We start from the raw sequence: 18,631 nt of genomic DNA on the forward strand, positions 1-18,631 counted from the left end.
TGCGTCTGTCACTAACGCCCAGCACTCGCGAGTCTGAAGCTCGTCACAGTCATTCGATCATCGGATCCTACTCGGAATACCACAGACAAGGTTTAGACTTTCCGGATCCTCATGAATGCCGCCATCAATTCTAGCTTATACCACGAAGATTCTGATTAAGGAATCCAGGAGATATGCGCCCGGTCTAATGTAGAACGGAGGTGGTTGTCAGGCACGCGTTCATAGGTGAGAATGATGATGAGTGTCACGGATCATCACATTCATCAAGTTGTAGTGCAACGTATATCTTGGAATAAGAACAAGTCGAATTGAATAGAAGAAAATAGATTTGCATTAATACTCGAGGTACAGTAGAGCTCCACACCTTAATCTATGGAGTGTAGAAACTCTACCGTTGAAAATACATAAGCTATGAAGGTTCAGGCATGGCCGTGAGGCCAGCCCCCTTAGGCGTGATCACAGGATCCAAATACAATCCAGGATCTGTCAAAAGACTTCCAATACATAGTAAAAAGTTCTATTTATACTAAACTAGTTACTAGGGTTTACAGAATTAAGTTCTAAGTGCAGAAATCCACTTCTGGGGCCCACTTGGTGTGTGCTGGGGCTGAGACTTGAGTTATCCACGTGCAGAGGCCATTTGTGGAGTTGAACGCCAGTTTTGGGTCCTTTTCTGGCGTTGAACTCTGGTTTTGGATCCTTTTCTGGCGCTGGACGCCAGACTGCTGCCCATAACTGGCATTGAACGCCAGTTTACGTCATCTATCCTCAAACAAAGTATGGACTATTATATATTGCTGGAAAGCCCTGGATGTCTACTTTCCAATGCCGTTAAAAGCGCGCCATTTGGAGTTCTGTAGCTCCAGAAAATCCACTTTGAGTGCAGGGAGGTCAGAATCCATCAGCATCAACAGTCCCTTTGTCAGCCTTTTTTCAGAGTTTTGCTCAGGTCCCTCAATTTCAGGCAAATTTCGCCTGAAATCACAGAAAAACACACAAACTCATAGTAAAGTCCAGAAATGTGAATATAGCATAAAAACCAATGAAAACATCCCTAAAAGTAACTAGATCCTACTAAAAACATACTAAAAACAATGCCAAAAAGCGTATAAATTATCCGCTCATCAGATACCAATCCGTGTACTTCGAGGTGAAGCGTGGATCCTTATTGAACCTTGTGCACCAGCTCTGAGTACGAGCCATTTCCCTTTTACTCTTAAAGCCGCAAAGAGCTCTAAGCTGGCCATCTGTTTCAAGTAAACCATATTCAAGTGGAAAAGTAAAGATAAAAGCTAAGGAATTTACCCACTTGAGGCTTGTATTAGGTGGTAATGGCATTGGGATAGGTGTTTCCGGTGGTTCTGTAAGTTCTACTCCCTTGTGCTCTTCTGTGAATTCCTCCACTTCCTTGCAAGGTTCTTCAAATGTATCTGTGTCCTGATCAAAGTCTTCTATGTCTTCCTCATCACTTGAGTCATAGACCGGAGGTTGAGAGAAATCTACCTCCGCATCATCTTCATATTCACTTGGAGAAGATTCTTCGATCTCAGAGAATTCACTTGCGGATGCAAGGTCATTACTAAGAGAACTTGACTTGTGACTATCATCATCAAGGGAATTTGTGTCCTGGGTTATTCCGTCTAGTTCTTCATAAACGACTTGCCTTGGGGATTGTGCTCTATCCTCCTTAGCATCAACTGTAACGTCCTTGATGGAGTTCTCCTTAGCTTTGGATTCCCATAGAGGTTCAGCATCTCCTAGATCTTCAACCAACTCTTCTTCTTGAACAATGACAGCTTCTTCTACTTGTTCTAGTACGAATTCATTCTCTGTCTTGTCCACTGGATTGTCCACATGGGGCTGTGGCTGGTCCTTGCATATTTGAGCGCCTAGAAACCCATTGAATTACTGCTTGCTCCAGTTGTCGAATGGTTGTTTGAAGTTTATTTACTGTTTCCTTTAGGCGACCCTCTGCTTCTCGGGGTGCCAGATTGGGACATGATACATAGGAAAGTGGTGGTGATTGGGAGTGATTGGATTGGTACTGGGGTAAGGAAGGATCATACGGTGGCGGATGGTAACGAGAAGCTTGTGAGTGTGGTGGTTCGAGGTTATGTTGAAAGGATGGTCTATGAGCATAGGGTGGGGCTTGTTGGTGCCTACAAGGGGGTCCACCATATCTATCAGCTTGATATGCATTGTAGAATGGTCTTTGTCCATGATAACTTGGAGGGTGTTGTTGCCTAAAGGGTTGATCAGATCCTCTTGGCTCCATCCATCCTTGATTGGTCTGACCTTAATGCATATTCTTGCTGTAACTTCTATTTCCTTCAACAAAGTTAGAACCAAACTCAAAGCGAGAGGGGTGAGAGTTCATGGTAGCAAATAAAATTAAAAAGGAAAAATAAAAATAAATAAACAAGCAAAAGAAAAATATTTACAATAACTAATAATAAGGCACACGTTAGCAGTTCCCCGGCAATGGCGCCATTTTGACGTTAGGATTTTTGCCAGTAAAGAAGTTCATAAAAACAGTCACGTTGTAGATATAGTCTCTAAACCGACAGAAATCCCTTCGTACAAACGTTGGGTGTCACAAGTAACAAACCCCTTTAAAAATTGTTAACCGAGTATTCGAACCTCGGGTCGTCTTCTCAAGGAACTGCAAGGAGGTATGTTCTTATTATTGGCTATGGAGATTGTGAATTCGGAGTTTCAAGAATGAGGAGCAAGTGATTTAAATTGCAAGTAAAGTAAATGGCAATTAAGATAAATAAATACTGTAAAGCAAACTTTTGGCAAGGTAAGAGAAATTGGAAGTCCAACTTGGTTATCTCTCTCAACAATAATGAAAGTTGAATCTAAATTCCACTTAGTTAACCTTTGAAGCAAAGGTAAGTCAAGGAACTAATTAGTTTGACCCTCAAATCCTATTTATTTCCTAAGAAAAAGTTGGGATTATTGAAGTTCAGTTCAATTAGCAAGATAACGATTATCAATTTTGCTGAGCTTAATAACTGTTGAGTTACTAATTTCTTAACCAAGACCAAAAGGGGAAAAAGTAAATTGCTGGAATAAAAATGTCCTTAGATGGGAGCCAATAGTAACATGAATTAAAAAGAGCAATCATAAACTGAAATACCTCAAATATCATTAAATTCAAATAATAGTCTGTAACATGGAATAATTCATAAATTAAATTATAAAGGGAAATAATCAATTCAAATGTTGGAATAAATAAATAAAGTGAAGCTTAAAAATAAAAGAACATTAAACCTGGATCGAGAGTCACTCTTAAAAGCTAAGAGAAGTCCTAAATCCTAAGAGAGAGAGAGGAGAGAACCTCTCTCAAAACTAAATCTAAATCATTGAAAATAAAAATAATGCGAGCTCTCTCATGAATGGATGCATTCCCCCACTTTATAGCCACTAATCTGTGTGTTATGGGCTGAAAACTGGGTCAAAAACAGCCCAGAAATCGCTCTCAACGATTTCTGTTACGTTCTGGTCGCGGCGAAGTGACGCGGAGGCGTCGTCCACGCGGCCGCGCGGGTTGCGTTCCTGCCAGGTCACGCGTCCGCGTGACCCACGCGTTCGCGTCACCTAGCGTCAGAGCAACTATAGCATATTATATATCAAATCGAAGCCCCGGACGTTAGCTTTCCAACGCAACTGGAATCGCGTCGTTTGGACCTCTATAGCTAAAGTTATAGCCGTTTGAGTGCGAAGAGGTCAGGCTGGACAGCTTAGCAATTTCTCCAACTTCTTGTATTCCTTCCACTTTTGCATGCTTCCTTTCCATCCTCTGAGCCATTCCTGCCTTGTAATCTCTGAAAACACTTAACACACATATCAAGGCATCTAATGGTGATAAAAGAGGATTTAATTAATATTAGCAAATATAAGGCCAAAGAAGCATGTTTTCAATCATAGCACAAAATCAGGAAGGAAAATATAAAACATGCAATTAGTATGAATAAGTGGGTAAAGAATTGATAAAATCCACTCAATTAAGCACAAGATAAACCATAAAATAGTGGTTTATCAGGCACCCAGCCCGCTAGCGTCGTCTCCCTCCTTCCCTCTCCTTTCTTTCTTCTCTCCTCTACTCCTTCTCTCGAGCTCTCCTCTCTTCTCTCTCTTTCTTTCTTTTTCTTGTTTGGGTGAGGGAAGGTGATACGTGCGCATCATGTGGTATTTTTTTATGCTTTTTCATATAAAAAATTAATTCATAATCCTCAATTATTGAGTATTTTTTTTCTTAATTCATATATTGCTTTAATATCTTTGATATGATTAATTTTGTAGGAAATAACAAAAAAGAAACAAAAAAAAGCACAAAACACGCTTAAAAAGAAGAAAAGAGGAAGTTTTTCACACGCTTTGAAACTTGGGCACGCTTTGGAACCTTAAGCCACGGTTTTGAAAGCGTGGCCAAGGAGCATGTTAAGGGCGTTGTTAACACCAAGGAGAAGGGGCATTATCCAAGGAGGCGCCAACTACAAAGAGAAGTTCATGGAGATTTTGCAACCTGACCTCCTCATCTTCAAATAAGGATAACTTGAACTACAAAGCTCTAAATGAGGTGATTCTAGTGTCATTAGAAAGTAGACTTCAAGAGCTTTCCAACCGAATATAACTCTTTATATGGACCCTAGATTTGAGATTGCAATTCACCTCGAAAAATACAAGGTGAGAAGAGTACCAGCATGGAAGGCGCCAGCTGACCTCTTCACCTTCCAAGGAGTATATCTCGAGATATAGAGCTTCAAATGATGCACTTTCAAAGACATTGGAAAGTGTACATTCAGAGCTTTCCAACAATATATAATAGTATAGGGTGGACATTCATTTTGAGCGTCAGAAGCTGGCATTGGCAACGCCCATTATAAGGGGCGTTATCCACAAATAACGCTTGCGACCATGCCAAGTTGACCTCTTCCTCTTCAAAGGAGAATAACTTGAGCTATAAAAGTCCAAATGATGTGCTTTTAGTGGTGTTAGAAAGCTGACATCCAGAGCTTTGTAACAATTTATAATAGTCTATAATGGGCATGAAATTGGGGTAGGCATCTTTAAGCCCAAAAACACTCACCAAAGCATGCATATTTCGGCAAACAGAGGAAGTAACCAAGATTGGCGTTGGCAATGCCAAGATAAGGGGCACCCTCTACAAGCAATGCCCCAATCCATAAAAGAGCCCCTTAGAATGTGTCTTGGGCATTGGTAACACCCAAAACAAGCGGAATTAACTTAAGACAACTCCCTGGCAACAAAGAAGCAGCCCCTGGAGTTTGATTTCGGGCATTGGCAACGCCCATTATAAGGGGTGTTATCCACAAGTAATGCCAAGGCAATCCATGGAGAGTGACCCTGGCATTGGCAACACCAGGTTTAACTGGCACCTTCTTCCAAGATAACGCCTGCGATGAGTTGAGATTGCAAGCTTTAGTATTCACGCGTACGCATGGGTCGCACGTACGCCTGACAAGTGATTTTTGTGTACGTGTGGGCTGCACGTATATGTGACCAGTAAAGATAACGCCCACAATAAGGAGCGCCCAATCCAATTGGCGCCAGGAACCAGGCTCTGGGCATTGGCAACGCCAACAAAAGGGGCGTTAGGATCTAATAACGCCCAAGCCACCCTGGAGCTTCAATTTGGTCCACTTTTCTTACTCAAGGTCCATCCAAAACTCATGCAAGCAAGCCTACAATGGTAAACAAATCAAAGCCACAAGAATCATTTAGAAGTAGTTAGAAAATTTACATTTGATTGTAATTTAAATTTCATTTGAATTTGTAATTTAGGATAGCTTATAAATAGGCTTTAGTTCATCATTTAGAGGAGGGACCATCCGGTAGGGGAGTCTTCGGACCCTCTCTTCTCACCCACACACTCTTCATCTCTTCTCATAAACAATTAGATCAAGAGATTGACAATTGATCAAGTTAAGAGAAATCAAATCACCAAGAGATTGGGGTTTGATTACTTATGATTTGCCAAGAGATCAATGAATGCATGATTGAAGAGGAGATGAAATTTATTGATCATGAGAATGTAATATTTCTTGATCCCAATGTTCTTGTCATTCTTAATTCTAGTTATTTACTTTCTTGCACTTTTCTTTCTTGCATTTTACTTTTTGATACTTTACTTTTCTTGCAATTTAAATTCCCAGTACTTTACATTCTTGTCATTTACTTTCTTGTCATTTTATCACTTTCATTTACTTTTTGTCATTTAATTGATCATCACTCAAAATTGAACCGTCTAACTAGAACAATCAATCAACTATTACTTGCTTAATCCATTAATCCTCGTGGGATCGACCTCACTCATCGTGAGTTTTATTACTTGAGACCTGATGCACTTGCCGGTTGTTATGTGGATATTGATTATCAAAATCCGTATCAAGTTTTTGGCGCCGTTGCCGGGAATTAATTGTGATTAACAAACTACTGGTTGATTGATTATCTAGATTAGACACTTTTTTATTTTGTTCATTTAATTACTTTTTTTCTTTATTTTCTATTGCCAGTTAGGTGTTTATGTTATAACCTCACCAAGAATTCCTTATTTGTGACATAAAGAATTTCAATTTTTCTTGATAATTGTGTTGTTTGGTACAGAGCAATTTGAAGAAGAATAGAGTTTCCATCACCTTTTGATCAATCATACCGTATGGGATATTTTCCACCATCACAAAATTATTCATGTTACTATTCTAATAGTGGCTAGGAATATCATGAACAAGGAATGATGGAATGCTTCCCAGGGCCATAAAATGATCCATATTTTGATAAATTTAACAATTACTCAAGTTATAGTTAGGAAGATCAAAGTCAAAAAGCATTCAATATTCCATACTCCACTCATCAAGAGCCATCATCACTTTAGCGTACCTTGAATGCATTTATGCAAAATTGTCTACCCTCAGCTACTGATTTTTCGTATCAAACTTCTTCATCACTTGAGTATGCCTCAGCACAAAATTCCTTCCAAAATTCATACAATTCAATTCATCAACCACAAAAATCATTTCACTATACACAAACCTCATTTCAAAATTCACAAAATTCATTTCACAACCTCCAAAATAACTTCACTACACCCCCAGTAAACCCATGAAACACTCACCTCAATGCTTTAAATAACTTTTATCATTCACAGCCATACCCCACACAACCATCTCAAGAATCTCAAAGGCTTTTTACTCTCTTGAACGTACATTTGAGAGATTCATAAAAAGTCAAGAGACAATCAAGAAGAATCAAGAGGTGATTTTAAGAAATCAAGAGGCCACCCTTAGAAATCTTGAGGTACAATCAGGACAAATTACAAAACAACTCCCTGAAAGAACCACCAATATCTTCCTAAGTGACATTGTGAACACTCCAAGCGAAGAATGCAAGGCCAAGACTGGAGTGGTGCTTAGCAAAAGGATGAATACCAAATGATGGGTGCAAAGGATGAATTAGAAAACAAGAAAAAGAGGCCCCTATAGCAAGTGAAATTTCAATGAAGAAAGAGGTTGTGGAGGCATATAAGCCTAGGATTCCATATCCACAGAGGCTACTAGAGGTGACAACAGAATATGCAAACTCACTCCGAAAAGAAGCAATGTAAGACCTTACAAAAGAAAGGGAGGAAGACAACCAAAGGAGTCTACACTCCAATGAATTAGAGGATGGCATGATAGATGATTTCATTGAACCATCAATCCAACAAGTTCTTGATAAAGAGGACACTCCTAACATCATACAACACCCAAGTCTTGAAATCAAAGAACCAAAGGCAACCAAGGAAAGCACTGAAAAGAAGATTGTGACCAAGGAACGGAGGATAATATCCATGAAGAAGAAAAGGTCAATAAAAAGCAATCCCACCCCTACCCCAACAAGCAAAGTAAAGCAAGCTAATAACAAAAGAAAGCTTGCTGGGAGAAGATCAAAACAGGGGACATCAATTTTCTCTTCTTCTCCCTTGAAGTCATTTCTCTTAACCAACTGGAAGAAGAGGAAGAAATTCAAGAACAACATGTCAAGCTAATGACATTAAAAGAGCGATTATTAGGAGGCAACCCAACTGTTGGTAACATTTTCTTTGCTTAGTTTACCTTCAAATAATTTGGCATGAGATTGCATAGAATAAATTTGGTGTTGCCATGATTTTATCTCCAATCTTCACTAGGTACATGCATCATTTTCAAATGAAAGTGTCATACTAAGTTTGGTGTTGTCACTTATTTTTATGCAATGTACCATGCACAACCCACTTAGTAATGCAATCACAATGTCTCTGTTTCTCTTATGGCCTTTATTGTTATCTTTAATTTTGCTTGCTTAAACACATGCATTACTTACATCATTGTTTTAAGACATATTAATTCACAATCCCATCACCATTGTTCTCACTTGTTGCTTGAGGACAAGCAATCATTCTAAGTTTGGTGTTGGAGGGAGAGAATATGAGAAAAATAACAACAACAATGAAGAAGAACTATAAGTTGGTTAAGTTCATTTTTCTCTTATTTGTTTCAAGTACTTTCAATTGCATGATGTATGCGATCACTGATGAGAAATGAGATTAATATGAAGTTTATGATGAGAACCTGATTAAGTTGAGATATGTGCGAGAGATTATGATTGAGGATGATGATTATGATTATGTTAATGAATATAGATGAAAACTTATGAATAATGAACTTACTGAATACTAAATTGATATAAGCCATGGATGATGAGATTAATGATGACTAAGTATGGCCGGATTGGCTGAGTTGGCAAGGTATGGGTGATATCCCACTTGTATATTGATTGAATTTCTATTTATGGCGAGATCTGGGTATTTTCTCGCGTGCGTGATGAATTGAATCCAATGATTGAGACTCTCTGGATAGATACAGTAGTTTACCCCACTTACTCCATGTTGAGACTTAAGACTTTGTTGATCCTCCGTTGCAAGATGTGGCCAGACACTTATACCTTTTCGCATAATTCCTCCTTGAGATATGAATATCTCTTAGGGATGCACGCACGGAGGGACTGTCTAGGGTTAGCTACCGAACATGTCAGGTTTGGATATATAACCGACAGATGAGCTCATTAGCCATAGGGTAGACATGCATCATTTACATTTGTGTGTATTGTTTGGGTGTGTATATTGTATTTAGCTTGCCTTCTTGATTAATTGTACCTATATGCTATTTAATCTAAATGCTCTCCCTGTTCTCTCTACTTGTGTATTCTTTGTATTGTTTTGTATGTGTTTGCATAACTGGGAGATCCCTCATGCTAGCGGATGTGACGCTGAGGGTTGTTCTTGATGAATGGGGTGATTGAAAGTTGTGAAGAACTTATTTTTAACATTGAATTACTAAATCATATGCGGCTGGATTATGATATTGAAAAGAGACAGGTTGAGATGAGTGTGGGAGAATTGAGATTTGGATCTGTGTGATTGAGTTGTTTAACTTGAGTGTGTATGTTGGTGTACGGAGATGATGGAGGTTGAGACAGATTCGACTTGGTATTGCTCAGATGCTCTAGTTTATGTATTTGATGGATAGGAATGAGCAATATAAGTTTGTCGAGTAGTAAGCCCTTAGGCACGTCTTTGGTCCTTTTCTTTTTTAAAAGATTTACTTTACCGATTTGTAAAATAAAAGAGATTCATTACGATCTTTTCAAAGTGAAATTTCTCACAGAGCTTTTTCAAAGGGTTATTTCAAAGATAAATTATTTTTATAATGGAATTCTTTGTATTTGCGAGTATCTCTTTGCTTTGATGGTATTTCCTTTCCGATATATATATATATATTGTATTTTTGTATTTGGTTTAGTTGGGATTCTTAGATTTTTTCTCTCGTCATTTGTCATGTTGAGTGTTAGAGGAGCAAGACTTGTATTTGGAAATTGTTAAATAATTTTATGTATTCAATACTATGTGGATATACTTATGTGAAAATAAATCTGGTTGTATTCGCAAATGCTCAATACTAAATAATATAGTATTAAAGTAAAGGAGTAGAGATAGATAATGTCTGAATTTTTAGTGCAATCATGAGATACTAAAAGTTAGGATATTACATAGTTGTTATTATTGTTGGATCTAATCGAATGAATGAGTGGTTGGAGAAGATAAAAGTATTTTTGTTCAAAAATTATAAAAGAAAATTAAAATAAGATTCAATCTTACAGATGATTTTAGTTGCAAAAATTTTTAGGCACGATTTTAGTTTTTGGCCAAAATCATAAAAACCAAAATTATGGTTAACTCTTATGAATATGATAGAAGGGAGTTATGGTGACTGTTATATGAATATAATAGAATGGAGTTTTGAGGAGTCATATATTAATGTCAATATTTTATTCTTATGTTTAAGATATGAATTGTTCTTCTATTTGGACCCAACAAAAACTTTTTCCCTCCTCGTTAGCATTTATATTTTTTTATAATGCCTATTTAATTTAATGCCATATAATCGAAGTTATCTTAGCCTGAGAAGGGTTAGAAAAATAATATCCTAAAACATTTAGTCAAATAACAGAATTCTCATGTTTGTTGAGGACTGGACATAGGCATTATTAGCTGAAGTAGCATACATCTTTTGCACTTCTTCTTATGTCTATCATTTTATATTTAATTTATTTGACATATGTAGATACTTAGTAATCAATTTTACAATTGATACGAAATTTCTTCATACTTTAGAAGCTGCTCTCTCAAAGTCTCAAATACATCCTTACTATTTTTCGAATTAACTTTTTCAAAGAATATATCTAAACTCAATTCAATATCCCTTAGCTTCTTGTGCACAACTAGCCATTTTGTATCACTCTTTTTAGTTTAGGATCATACTTCATCATTCTCATATCTATTAATTAATTATCATGTTATTTTTAATGTATAATACTTGTGCTAACGTTATTGAGGTTTGATCCAACATTTTTTTACTATGATATATCTTATATAATGCAAATATATGTTCTTCATGATTATTACTTCTCAAAATTAATAAAATTCGTAGAAAAATTGTACTATAAAATCATAACATCAGAATGAGTTTCTAACTTATCAGTCTACCTCAAAAAATAAGAAGAGTTATCTCATTATACCTTAAAATAGTGTGATATGAAAAACGAATAATTTTAGCTCCAAATATTTATGAATGTGCTCAACAAGCCAACTATTCAAAAGAAACACTAAGTAGATTTGTTAAAGGAATCCTAGAAAAACTAAAGTTCATTCTTTAGTTCTAAGGTTTTCTTAATTCTTTGGGTATAGATTTATATTTGTATATCTTCTTATACTAGATTATCAAACACTTTTTTAAAAAGTTTTTACATTTGATAATATCTTGGAAATAAATCTTAGATCCATGTACATGCATTTCATACACAAAAGTAGTATCTTTTTGTATGTTAATATGATTTACTGTTTAGCTTGAGAAAACTTCAAAAAATAATATGTTTTAATATTTTTTTTTACGGTAAAAAATTAAGTATTGATGAATAATCGAGAATTTTATATACAACAATACTAGGAAATCAAAAAAGTACCAGCAGAAAATCAACCAAATACTCTTGGGTGAATCCAAAATCTCTATGTGGATGATACTTATACTAAGCATTAAGATGTATCAGAATGTTTCTTTTTCAAATTAAATGGATGTTCTTTTATATATTTTATAAGAATCGGAATTGTTGGAAGCTGAGTTTCGTGATCCCCGCCTCTAATTTTCTAACGTATCATTTAGAATTTTAATTTGAGGTGAGAAGTAATTAATATCAAATATACCTTTTAATTGAGTATAAAAAGACTATGCCATTTAAGCTATTACTCGTTAGTTTAGCTGATTACTTCTTGGTTCCACGTATTTTTCCATTTATATAAATATGTCTCAGCCAAATCAGTATATATTATTATGAAGGGTGAATTTACTCGGTTAAGCCACTCGATGCCCAACCTTACTTACTCTCAAGATATGACAACGATGACCACAGCGACGTCGTCTCCACCACTTCTGTGCTCCTTCCTCGCATCGAAACAATTCCTCCTAAAACCTTCACTCTATCTTCCCAAATCAAAACCGCTCCTCAGCTCTTTCTCCGCAAAACCACCTGTCCCCAAAGCGAGAAGCACCAATTCGAGGACCGTTTTGTGCTTCGCGGGTCGCCGAAAACCGGTTGAGTTAGCCGAAGCCTCGCCGGAGGCTGGTAGCGATGGTAATTTCAGGAGAATATTTCAAATAGCATTGTGGGTTGCAGAGGCCGTCTACATTTTGTGGCTCTTCTTGCTTCCTTATGCCCCTGTGTGTACACCTTTTGATTTTTTCCGCATTTATCTTCCGGTATCTATTAAGTGAAAAAATTTAGAGATTAAACTCGCTCTTTGCCATGTTTCCTTGAACTTATTACCCTTTTTAAATTGTCACTGCTTTTAAATTATTTATCACTATATTTAAGTTTTGACATGGTGACATTTTTTTTTTGGAATTTTTGGTTCACTGCTAACTTGGATGCATTCTCCTTTAGGATTAGTAGGGAACCATGGAATAGGAAAAGTAAAACAAAAGCTAATTTACAAAATTGTATCTTTAGATTAATGATAGTAGTATTAGAAGAGCATTTGATAAAGATAGAGTAAATGACTTGTATGGAATAAGTGTATAATCAATAGAGAGACAATTGATGTTATTGTGGAAGAGTCAACTTTTGAAAATATATTTTTTGAAATTCATTTTCAGACTTTACGAAATTATGATGCTTGGCATGAATGTTCTGTTAGTTGGTGAGTGAACACTTTAAAGCTTATTACATCAAATGTGTTTTGCACATTCTAGTCACAATTGTAACATTGTAGGCTCTGCTGGATGTTCAATGATGTTATATGGTATGTATGTTTGGTTCAATATAGAGGGAAAGAATGCTGACCATTTGGGCAAAGATCTCTGATGATTAATACTTAATCATAATAATAACTACAAAAATATTTTGTCACTAGATGGGGTTGCATATATTAATTAAAATATTTTTAAGCAACAGGTTAAAAATATTATAGGATTAGAGAAAAGAAGTGGAAAGGAAAGAAAGCTTTGGATTTCTCTATTATGGGATTTCCATATGAAACTTTTTATGTGTAATTTTGGAGCTGAAATCCAGTTGGATTTCTTTGTTTGATGGCTTTCCATGTCTATCGGTATGATTGTATCAAAAAGTTGCTTATATCATCCCAGAATGCTTACTCTGCTCTGGTGGGAAAGTAAATAATTTAACCTGTTGTATTATGCATGATTATTGTTTCTGAAAATTTTATATTGGTGAGATTGATTTGACTTGTAAATCTAAAATTTGACATGTATTGCAACAGGGAGATCCTGTATGGGCAATCAGTTCTGAAACAGTTAACAATCTTGTGGGTCTTTCGCTCAATTTCTTTTTCATCCTGCCTTTCATGAACTTTGGTATGTTGACTTAATACCTGCTGCTGATTACACTCATAAATGATGAATGAGTTGTAGCTTGTTCTTTCTTGATGAATCTTCTTGCAGCTTCTAGACTCAAAAATTGCATTGTCAGATGATGATAACTAATATTCCGGGTTTTTTTATTTATTTTATTTTTTATTTCACAGTTACGTTGTAGCATTGATAGTTATAATGATCAAAAGCACTGTTGTATCAATGACAGTTGTAATGATAAAAAACAGAGGTAGCCACCAAGGCCAATAGCGGTCATAGATATGGGGTTCCCCAACAAAACACGAAATTCTAACTTTGGAACTTTGACATAATCACCAGAAATACTTTCACAATTTTTAGAGTTCCATTGCTGATAATTGAAATGGATCCTTTTTTACTTTGTTTATATTGTGGATATTTGGATTACAGCAGCTTTGTGCTACAATGTAGCCTCAGTTGGTTTTGATAAGATTTATTCTCTGATTCCTTTTCTCCGTTCCTTTATATGGTCATTTTAATATGGTCAATTCCTGTTGCCATGCCACTACACAACAGGCTTATTAATATATATGCTCCTGTAAAATTTTCTACGAGAAATATTGTATACTATATTATTCTGTTTATAGGTCCATGCATGAGTGACCTTATACTTCTTGAGGTTTGTGTTCTGGTAAGTTTACTAAACCAAATAAAATCATACTGGTATCTTTCCCCTAATTGCAGTTTCTGTGTTCAACTTGATCAAATAATATTAATTGGTCTAGTCATATTTCCTTGATATGTAAGGTTATTTAATACAAAGGCAAAGGCAACATGTGGAACTTGCAGCCTGATATTTAAAAATAAGTTTGGGAACATATACTGTATGCATTTTTTTATCCCTTCTCTTTTAATGATTCGTTCACGCGACATTCTGGCAGAGTAGTTGGCATTCATCTGATTGAGGCCCCAGTTCTTCATCCCGTAAGTATTATTGAACAACGTACATATTATTGGATCCAAATTTACATTATTTGATTTGAAAGTCTCCATGATGTTCAGAATTTTCTTGCTTCAGATGGCTGAAGGCCTGTTCAACTTTGTGATTGCCTGGACGTTTATGTTTGCCCCAGTGCTGTACACAGATTGTAGGAGAGATAGATACAAGGGTTCTTTAGATGTACTCTGGGGCCTTCAAATGTTCCTTACAAACAGTAAGTTTCATTCGACTCTCTTTGTGTGACATGCATTTTTGTTATCTTGTTCTGATTATTTGCTAAATTCAGAACAGAAAGGAATGATGAATAGTCTGGTCACGCTCAGTGTCAATATTCTCTATAATCATATACTTCACCACAAGTATATTCTCTCTGTAGAAGCAAACTAGTGAAATATAGTTAAATTGCTTCGCAGTTGTCCCTGTTTCTTATACTTAAGAAAGTAATGCTCTTCATATAAGTGGCTGACAAGATTAAATGCAAGAATTCAATTCAATTTTCTTTTACCTTATTAAAAGGTGTAACTGCAATCCTATCAACTGGTCAGCGGTTTGGCATTTGACCCGCGATTTCTTTGGGTAAGACAGTTCACCGACCAACAGACTCTTTAATTACTTCTGGATTATTTCTACCACTTCTCCACTAATGTTTAACACGGTTACTCCGAAGTTCCAACTCTTGCCATCACCATTCATAAGCGGTATAAGAATTTTCTGGTTCATAGTGATAGGAAAACTCAGAGCTGGTAATGTTTTGGGGTTTGACTAGAGAAAAAGGTGGCTGTCCGCCAATTGAGGTCCCTATATGTTTGAAGAATTTAATTACAATGAACCAACAGTGTTAAAAGAATGATTTATGTCGACCAATTAGATACTTGCATTTATATGAACTTTGAGATAGTGAGTGGTTTGGTTAAACACGTTTTTCTGTTGTCAATTCATGATTGGAGAATTGGATGTATATGTAAAATCTTTCTTTATGTGCAAGTTTCTGTTTAAACTTTAAACTGTTTTATTCCCAGTTATTTTTCCTTTTTGTTCAATTAATTTTCTTTACGTATTCATGATGGCAGCATTCTTGATCCCATATATGGCAATCCGATTGAACAATGCTGACGATGTCAGTGGTCCAAGCAAAAGGTCGGAACTGGGTTCCTTGATGACCAATGGTGCCTCATATGTCGGACTCATTGGTGGGATTACATGTATTGTGTCTATATTGTGGGCTCTATATGGCAGAACAGATGCAAATTTTGGTGGCATAGCAGATAGATGGGAATTCCTGGTCGGTTTCTTCGGATCAGAAAGGTTGGCTTATGCCTTCATATGGGACATATGTCTTTACATGATTTTCCAGCCATGGTTACTTGGAGACAACCTCCAGAATGTTCAGGAAGACAAGGTTGTCTTGGTAAATTATCTTAGGTATATACCCGTGGTTGGGATAATTGCTTATCTCCTTTGCTTGGAGCCCAAAAAAGTGTAAGTGTTTAATCAGTTTATCTTGCATGGAGAGCTTCTCAGCCGAAGGAATCTTACTTGAACATTTTTATAAGTGTTGTTGATTACAAAATATGCAAATCAAGTGCACTTTTGTCAGTTCCTTCTTGTGGATATTGTAATCTCTTGAAATTTTAGGCAACTTTATTGGAGCAAAAAGATGTAGCTTTATGGTCCTAATCCTTCACTTGCTGGCTCACCTGAGCAAACACAACTTTTGCTACCTCTTTTTTTATCCCTTTCGTCGATAGAATTTCTTCAAAACTTGAAACGTTTCGTAGAGGTTAGAACCCAGGTGAATTGTATAAGAATGATTAGCATCTTCCAATAAAGTTATTTGAACCCCCATTTTCTCTCAGCAAGGAGCTCTCCCCCATTTTGCTATACTCCTTTAAGATTAAGACCCAAAAATTTACGGCTTGCTTTCATTTTGGGGGTGTTAAAGTTTAAAACTCAAGTGCAGCGCCCTTTCCTACTTATATACAATAATAACAAACAATAAAACCAATTTCAACAGCTCACTTGGCTTCCTTCCACGCATCTCATTATATTTTATTGTGATGCGTCACAATGTCGTATAATGAACTTCCAAATCTATTCGTATATTTTAACCGTAAAAGTTGTAAAGTGTGTCTGTGAGTTGGAAGAATAAACTTCTGTTCCGGAATTTATCGAGAACCGGATAATTGGGCTTGTTTGTGAGGCCTGAGCGTTCAAGGAAGGTGGTCACCTACTTTTCTTACGTCAGGGAGCCACCGTCCGAGTTGTATGTTTTGAGAAATGAGGGGTGGTACCTGTAAAGACACTCCAATGTCTAATTCAACAAGAGGTTAAGTAGGTTTAATGTCTTGGAATTTAGTTTTACTTGAGTATTTCAGTGTATTTATAGGTGATGAACCAATAACCACCGTTGAAGTAGTTCCACTTCTGATGGTGGATAACCGTCTCTTTATCTTAGGGTTGTTGGGATCTCTCTTCTAGAAGTGGGCGAGAGATTTAAGAAGACAATTACATATTTGAATAAGTGTCACTAGCCAGTTCATGTCGAGTTCGACCTCTTGGAAGAGGTCGAATGGATCAGCGAAGGCCAACTCTTTGGATTGGGCCTGGTCATGGCATTGGACCAAGATATGAACAGTGCCCCTACTCGAATCCGATCTCTTAGTTATGAGTTGGATTCGAGTATTAATTGAACTCAGATATGCTCAAGTCGATGTTTCTTGTCAAGTCGGAAAAACCGACGTGATTTTGAATTTTCTCAACCGTCACGTCTAATCAAACGTCGCGTCCGTTTGGGTTTTGCATTTACACGTGGGGGTGGTTACATTGGTAATTGCGCGCTCTTTTAATGATCGCGTCGTTTTACTGTTATGCCCCTAGTATGCTATAAAACCTTTCCGTCCTTCTCTCTTTCTTTTTCTTTCGTCTCCTCTTTGAATTTTTTCTTCATGCTTTCTTTTTACTCTCGTAAGACCTTCGTGCTTCTGGTGCTTGCTTTCTCTGTTCCTGGATTTTTCAATACTTGCAACGTTTCTTCCATTCTTGCTATCAGTTCTTTTCTCCAAGGAAAGTTAGTTCCTTATTGTCTTCATTTCTTACTGGCTTTCGTAGCATCTTCGCTGTTTTTATTAAGTGCACTGATCGAGGAGGAGTTTTCTAAGTAAGCTCTGTGGCACCTTTATTGTTTGTGGTTGGAATCTTTGAATTTTTGTGCTTTCCTTTTTGTTAAAACGGCTTCCTTTGATGTGATTAAGTGTTTCTGTTTTGGAAAGAAACTGTCTTGGTTCAAAACCTGTTTTTGATGTTTTTTTTTCTTTGTGTACTGTAGGTATATCTCCTTATATATTTTTCCTTTTCTGAGAAATGTCTTCCCAAGTTTCTGAAGCCTTGTTGAGATGGGTAGATTCTTCCGTTTTTTCTGAACGTCCCCTAGTAGATGATGTTTTTATAACTGAACTTAGGAAGCATCATAGGGTTTGTGTCCTTGAAGCCGATGAACTTAAGTATGAGTTAGCAGCCCCAGACCCAGAGGATAGAGTTTGCTGTGGGAGGCTTACTGAGTCTGGCCCTCATTTCATTTTCATGTACGATTATCTTTTCACCCGTTTGGGGGTTGCATTCCCTTTTTCTGATTTTGAGATGGAAGTTTTGTCCCACTACCAAGTAGCTCCTACCCAACTCCACCCTAGTTCCTGGGATTTTTTGAAAATTTATTAACTTGTCAGCCGAGAGCTCGACTTTTCGATTTCTTTAAAGGTCTTTTTCCTATCTTTTTCACTTGACAAAGCCCTTTAGCGCTCAGAACAAACAACAGTGGGTCTCCTTTCGAGCTATTCAGGGTCGGAAGGTGTTTTCTATTTTTGACGAGTCGTTTCATGACTTTAAAAATTTTTTCTTCAAAGTTTTCGCCGTTGAGGGCCATGATCCCTTTTTTTCTTAATGAAAGCCATGAACCCCACTTTCAGTTGTACTGGGCAGAGGCTGCCTCTGTAGAGAAGTACAATTTGGTGGATTTGGATGAGGTTGAGGAGGTTGTGGTGGGGTTCTTTCGAGAGACTTGGGGATGAGCTCCCAATCTTGACACCAAAAAATTTCTTCACGGATCTCCGACTTGTGTGGTAACCCTTTTTACTTTATTTTTTCCAGAAAAAATGAAGAAAAGCAGGGTGGCAGCTTACCAGAAGGTTCA

At 36.8% G+C, this 18,631-nt stretch overlaps 1 protein-coding gene across 1 annotated transcript; it reads left to right on the forward strand.

The window, feature by feature from the left end:
- Nucleotides 1-11,943: 11,943 nt before the first annotated feature.
- On the forward strand, nt 11,944-16,415 carry LOC107491423 (uncharacterized). The gene is made up of 5 exons (XM_016112270.3): nt 11,944-12,317; nt 13,376-13,469; nt 14,392-14,429; nt 14,524-14,659; nt 15,516-16,415. The coding sequence occupies exons 1-5, from the start codon at nt 11,964-11,966 to the stop codon at nt 15,926-15,928; spliced, it is 1,035 nt and encodes a 344-aa protein (XP_015967756.2). The 5' UTR covers nt 11,944-11,963; the 3' UTR covers nt 15,929-16,415.
- Nucleotides 16,416-18,631: the final 2,216 nt, after the last annotated feature.

Source organism: Arachis duranensis, chromosome 5, assembly GCF_000817695.3.
Source record: "Arachis duranensis cultivar V14167 chromosome 5, aradu.V14167.gnm2.J7QH, whole genome shotgun sequence".
In the NCBI taxonomy this organism is placed as follows: Eukaryota; Viridiplantae; Streptophyta; class Magnoliopsida; order Fabales; family Fabaceae; genus Arachis; species Arachis duranensis.

Bases quoted from the DNA above. Each gene is read 5' to 3' on its own strand.
- LOC107491423 (XM_016112270.3), top strand. From the start codon at position 11,964: ATGCCCAACCTTACTTACTCTCAAGATATGACAACGATGACCACAGCG. The intron at 12,318-13,375 runs GTGTGTACACCT...GTATTGCAACAG, and splicing joins TCTTGCTTCCTTATGCCCCT to GGAGATCCTGTATGGGCAAT. The intron at 13,470-14,391 runs GTATGTTGACTT...CTGGCAGAGTAG, and splicing joins CCTGCCTTTCATGAACTTTG to TTGGCATTCATCTGATTGAG.